Source organism: Sinocyclocheilus rhinocerous, unplaced genomic scaffold (genome assembly GCF_001515625.1).
Source record: "Sinocyclocheilus rhinocerous isolate Xijiao unplaced genomic scaffold, SAMN03320098_v1.1 scaffold411, whole genome shotgun sequence".
NCBI lineage: Eukaryota > Metazoa > Chordata > Actinopteri > Cypriniformes > Cyprinidae > Sinocyclocheilus > Sinocyclocheilus rhinocerous.
This window is the reverse complement of record NW_015640493.1, coordinates 907,881-914,061: the sequence shown is the minus strand read 5'-3', so window position 1 is coordinate 914,061 and position 6,181 is coordinate 907,881. Positions and strand designations below refer to the sequence as shown.

General features: G+C 37.2%; 1 protein-coding gene across 1 annotated transcript in view; it reads left to right on the top strand.

Annotated features, from left to right (window-relative positions):
- Window positions 1-6,181, top strand: part of LOC107753272 (protein sidekick-2-like) — a 314,203-nt gene that overhangs the window by 292,626 nt on the left and 15,396 nt on the right. The window contains exons 29-33 of the mRNA XM_016569403.1: window positions 277-471; window positions 1,399-1,514; window positions 1,943-2,129; window positions 4,555-4,692; window positions 5,951-6,112. Of these exons, the coding sequence (XP_016424889.1) occupies window positions 277-471; window positions 1,399-1,514; window positions 1,943-2,129; window positions 4,555-4,692; window positions 5,951-6,112 (798 nt within the window). The remainder of the gene's footprint in view (window positions 1-276; window positions 472-1,398; window positions 1,515-1,942; window positions 2,130-4,554; window positions 4,693-5,950; window positions 6,113-6,181) is intronic.

Below are 6,181 nucleotides of genomic sequence, written 5' to 3'. Positions count from 1 at the left end.
TTTAATGCTTTATTGCTGAATGAAAGTATTAATTTCTTTAAAAAAAAAAAAAATCTTACTGACACCAAGCAAAAACAAAAAAAAATTGTGTAATTGCTTCCACTCCTAAGCGGCCCCATTGTAAACAAAATCACATTTGTTTTGCCTTTGTTCATTAGCTTGCGTTTCCTCTAATCAAGAAACAAGCCAAATATGTTACATTTCCTCAACTGCACGCAAGGAAAAGCACAGTTTGTCCTGTCCTGATCTCTGTGATGTCATTGGTTCCCTCTCCAGCCTATCAGATCACATACCGCCTGAACTCCACCAATAGCAACACAGCCACGTTTGACGTCTTGAACTCCAGCGCACGGCAGTATACCGTCGCCGGACTGAGGCCGGAATCCGTGTATGTGTTCCGTATCCGAGTGCAGACACGCAAGGGTTGGGGAGAGGCAGCGGAGGCTTTGGTGGTCACCACCGAAAAGAGAGGTAATGCATATTGTTGTCACACATCAACAAGACAAGCTCAAACTGAACATCACATCACATCACAGTGTGTGACATTAAGCAAGAAATAAATTATAAACAGTTCAAATTAAACAGTAATAGGCATCCATGTGCCTTCCCCATCCATATGATCTCTTTGTCACAGATTCATGTAATTAGACCTAAAGTGCATGTTTGTGTGTTCATGTCTCTGAACGGAGACGTCTATGGTCCACTGAGGTCAAGTTCAAAACAAATCAATCCCTTCTAGCCAGACCCGCTTTGGTGTGGTTTGAAACGTCTGGAGAAAGTTTTGCTGCACTGACTTCCACTCAAGCAAAGGCACATTCCTCTTGCAGAGTATTATAATCAGACTTTGGATTATTTATCCAGTGCACTGATCCAGCGTAGATATCAGAGGTTTTGAGTTGTAAAGTGTTCTTATATAATGTAATATGAGTTTCATAAATTCTCCATAATCTAATGTATTTTTTTAAATTTTAACAGTGTTCTGCAGGATTATAAGTTTGCAGTGAAGCATTGATAATATTGTATGGCTGCACATATAAAACCAGTGCTGCAATGATAATTTAAAGCTAGCTTCCCAGGCTACAAGTAAAATTGCTTACCAAAAGTAGCCAAACTAAAAATGAAACTAAATTGAAGCTTTTTAAATCAGCATTTGATATTGCTAGTCTCAGGGTAAGGGGACGATCACTTCCTAAAGATAACTTTATGGAGCATTTTTTTTAATTTTCATGTATCAGATTATATAATTGAAATGTATGTCATTTAATTCCGCTTTCAGAGCACAAAAAAAAGATCTCTGTTAAAGTTAAAAGCAATATGTTTAAACAGATACATTTCAATAAAAGTCAATACGCTGTCTTAAATAAGAAAAGTCATAATGGCTTGATTAAAAACTTTTAAATACCACTGCCCCGCCTCAAAATGTGGTCATCCAATCAGCTACTGCCACACAATTTGATGTGACGTGGGACCCGCCTCCGCTGGAGACTCAGAATGGAGATATTCAGGGTTATAAGGTCAGACTCTGATGACTATGTGGAAAATGCTTTTAGTGTGACTCCCATGTACATTTTCTGTATGATGGTTATATGTTGACCTTCCATGACTCATGGGATTTTCTGAATGATTTAGACTGTTTACTATTACATTCAAACTAAATTCTTGTGCAATTTATGTGGAGAAATCAGTGTCAGTAATTTGCTCTGTAACTTGATAAAATCTATATGTGAAGGTCATTTTTAAAAAGTTGCAAAAATAAATGATGAGGCTTGGAAAATGTTTCCAAGACCTTTATAATGTGACCTTTTAAATAAGAAAGGAAATACGTTTTTTTTTTTTTTTTAAATCAACCCCTGGGACATAAAAGTGCATGAAGCTAAAGAAACGCCTAAAACAGACATGCAAAACAATAATATGAGTGTGACCTTTTGTTTTATTCTTGCAGATATTCTTTTGGGAATATCAGCGGAAAAACGAGACTGAGAAACTGAGGACTCTCTTCCTGCCAGAGGGAGGGGTGAAGCTCAAGAATCTAACGGGCTACACCACCTACATGATCAGTGTTGCTGCTTTCAACGCAGCCGGCGATGGGCCACGCAGCCTACCGACCAGAGGAAGAACCCAGCAAGCTGGTGAGGAAACTTTACAGTTAGTTCTGTCCTTACCTGTCTTGTCCAGGACCTTCATGCATATCACAATAGTTAACAAAAACGCTTGTTCCAGGTCATTTGCTAAGCATATGATGTGCCAAGTATTGGAAGACCACTCTAACTGCACTAGATAGATTTTTTCAGATTTTAAAGCTGAATGCAGTCATTTTACTTTTAATAGCTATCTAAATTAACACAGGCATAAGACTGCAACTTATTTTACTGTAAACACATGGGGAGTCAATCAGAAGTTTGTAATGATGGATACTATTTCAAATGATTTAATTATTTATGAGTCCAAGAACTTCTGGAATGTGAACCGCTGCTGACAACAGGCCAAAAAATATCAAAAACTCAACAAGTTATCCTTTGCTTCTAATCAGTAAATCTGCTATCTGCGTTTGTTTGTGTGTATAGAGTTCGGTCTGATGAAGCGCAGTAATTTCTACCTTATTCAGCCTTGTGGTTTTCATTCGGCATGCCTGTGAGTTGGCTCGCAGCTCAGAGCGTCTGTGGGACACAGTCTCTAGACTGTTCTCTCTTTCAGGAGGTGATGTTTCCCTGGAGTCTGAGTGAAATATGCTTTTCTTTCGATTGCCACAGAAGTGACATTTTTGTCTTCTGATATTGTAAAGTTGGCCGTGTTGAGCTTCAGTGTCAAAATTGGTTGATGGATGAAATAGCTTTCCAGGCTATTTTGTTATGTGTGGGCTTTTTGTTTTCACTTTCTTTGCTTATAAAATTCAAGAAGGGGAAAGACGAGGAACAAAGTAGTTTGTATAATAGGACAGAGGATGTATAAAAATGATATTCTGAAGCCTCAAAATTGAATGGTGGATACATACACTAGGTTTATTCTTTATTTTTCTTATGAAGAAAAGATGATGTGACAAATATGACAGAATTCACCACTAGTATAGATTGATTCTCAAGCGAGTGATTCTTGTGAACTGGTTCTTTTAAAGAATCAGTGAAAAAGACTCAAAAGTCATCGATTTGAAACAATCTAGCAAATTAGTTTTTGAAACATCGGAGCGTTTAATGAATTAACAGCTAACTTACTGACTGGATTTGGAGATTTGTTAGATGGTTAAATTAAAAACATTAAAATATGCAAAAAAAAGTATTGTTTGGTTTAGTTTGCAGTTAAAGGGTTAGTTCACCCAAAAATAAAAATTAGCCCACAAATTACTCACCCTCAAGTCATCCTAGGTGTATATGACTTTCTTCTTTCAGACGAATCCAGTCAGAGTTATATTAAAAATTGTCTTTGATCTTTCAAGCTGTTTAATGCCACAATCAGTCCAAAAGAAGTTAAATAAAAATCGCCCATCCATAAAAAAAAAGTGTAGGTCAGCTTTGTGCATGCGCCGCTCAGAAGTGACGAACGTGGAAGCGCAGGGGAGAGATCAAAACAAAACACCGGTCACTTATTAGAAGTACAAAACGAGGATTTGTAAAGATGAATGTCGGAGGATTTCGATATAAGCCAAGAGGAGACTGGTTTTCCTTTGCTAAAGTAAGGAAACTTTGCTTCCTTTGCTCCTGTTAACAAACGTTGGTTTTCACGAGACTCTCAATGCTGACCTCATACGTCATCTGCCCGGAGCTGCTTCTGTGTACAACTGTTGGCGCAAGCTACATTAAAGTGATTATTACGTTTTGAATATGGATATTTTTCTTACAAAAAACGCATCGATTCGCTACAGGAGGCCTTTGTTCACCCCCCGGAGCCGTGTGAGACACTTTTTTTAATGGATGGGTGCTTTTTATTTCACTTCTTTTGGACTGATGCACTGCAACACCCGCTGAGTGGCATTAAACAGCTTGAAAGATCAAAGACAATTTTTAATATAACTCCGACTGGATTCGTCTGAAAGAAGAAAGTCATATGCACCTAGGGTGAATTTTCATTTTTGCGTGAACTAACCCTTTAAGACCACTTATTTTGTGTGGTTGAAGTACTGTTGACATACTAAAGAGTATTGTTTTTGCTTGTGGTTTCAACTACATATAATAGCTTGACAGTTTTTGTAGATATCTTAAATTGCTCTTCCAGAAAACACTTTGATTGACATTAAATGGTTTTGTCTCAAGCTGTGGAGCTGAAATACATAGCGAAGGCAGCACAATAAATCCGCAAGAGTCTGTCAATCTTCTCACAAGCTGTGTCTATCTTCCTCTCCTTCGTCTAAAAAGATTTGTCTCTATATCATGTCTGCTCTCTTTCTTTTTCCCCCAGAGATAGAAACAGGCACAGAATGACAGGTAATTTTGTTGTAGCCATTTTTTGTTCCAAAAAGGGTTTAAAGTCTTAATTCCAGGAAAGGGAGACAGGCAGACACGTTTAAGTCATTGAGACTGTCGGTCGTGGTCTCTCCTGATTAGCAGATGTTTTCTCTTTCAGCTCCCAGTGCTCCCAATTTCATCCATTTCAGTGAGCTTACCACCACCTCTGTCAACGTGTCGTGGGGTGAGCCTGTCTTCCCTAACGGCATCCTTGAGGGTTACAGACTTATCTACGAGCCCTGCATGCCTGTTGATGGTCAGTGCCTTTCTTTTTTCATGTATCGATTTCAGATTTCATGCATAACACAACACCTTTAGCTTCAAAATTCCTTTTTCTAAAACCTTACTACCATTATTAGATAATCATGAGTAGTCACAGAATAGAGAGTGTGTGTGTGTGTGTGTGTCTGCCTTGTCTGTCTTGTCTGTCTGTCGTGTCTGTCTGTCTGTCTGTCTGTATGTATGTATGTATCTGTTTGTGTGCAGGGGTGTTGGACCCGGGAAGAAACTTTCCTTCCAGAATTGTGTGAACATCAAATTGTGAATATTATAATCAATCAGGGTCCACAATTAACATTTTCCACACTTACCAATGGTGGGTTAATTGAAAAGATACTATCCATAAATATTGTAACTACCCATGAAACCATATTTTGCATTATTTTGATTCTAAAAATATAATTTTTTGAATAATTTAACTGTTATTTAAAATTATTTAGGTATTTTTTCTTTGCTTATTTCTGAAAAACAGTACATGCAATTTTGGTATCACTCACAAACAGTATTATTTTAATATTAATATACTATTGTAGTATTTAATAATATTTTGAATGATCTTTTTTATATTTTCAGTTTTTATTTTAATTTAGTTTGATTTAGTAATTTTGTTATGTGCTTTTGTCATTTTTATTAGTTTTTGTTTATTTTTTTTATAAAGTTTTTGTTTAATAAAGTTAATTTAGTTAATTATTTTATTTTTAAGTTTAACTTTTTCATCTAATATTTATATATTATATTAGCTTTATTTCGATTTTAAAAAAATATTTAATGGTTTTAGTTAACATAAACAAAGATAAACTATTCTCTGTTGAAACAGCACCTGTCACAACTCATTTTGGTGCCGTTTAGTGGCTTGGTCTCGACATATTTCTGGAGAAAACTTTAGGAGTCTTTAAAAATTTACAATGTGCATCAAATTATCATTCTTTCAAGTCAACTTAAACGCTACAAAAATTCTAAAATTACCTAAATTATAAAATTATAAAAATAAAAAGCCTAACAAAATGACCAGCCAAATTTTTAACTGGCCAAAGTCATTTTGCTCGCATTTAGCTTGATGAGTGTTCATTTTGGACCTTGCAATCATTATTCAGGGGCCAACAAAATTGCTGAGATGAGATCTACACCCACGTGTGAGTGTGTGTTGAGCTCCTGTTGCCTGAACTAAAAGTAGTGTGTTTGTCTAGAGTCCTCAGTGGCCTGTGTCGACTGTCTTCACTCCCCCTCCCCCCCAGGCGTCAGTAAGATCGTGACGGTGGACGTGAAGGGGAACGCCCCTCTGTGGCTGAAAATCAAAGACCTGGCGGATGGCGTCACATACAACTTCCGCATTCGCGCCAAAACCTTCACCTACGGTCCAGAGGTGGAGGCCAACATCACCACAGGACCTGGAGAAGGTCTGTCTGCATGCTTTCTCTGTCCCTCCGTACAATTTCAGCTAAGCAATTTCAGTAAGTTCATGTAAC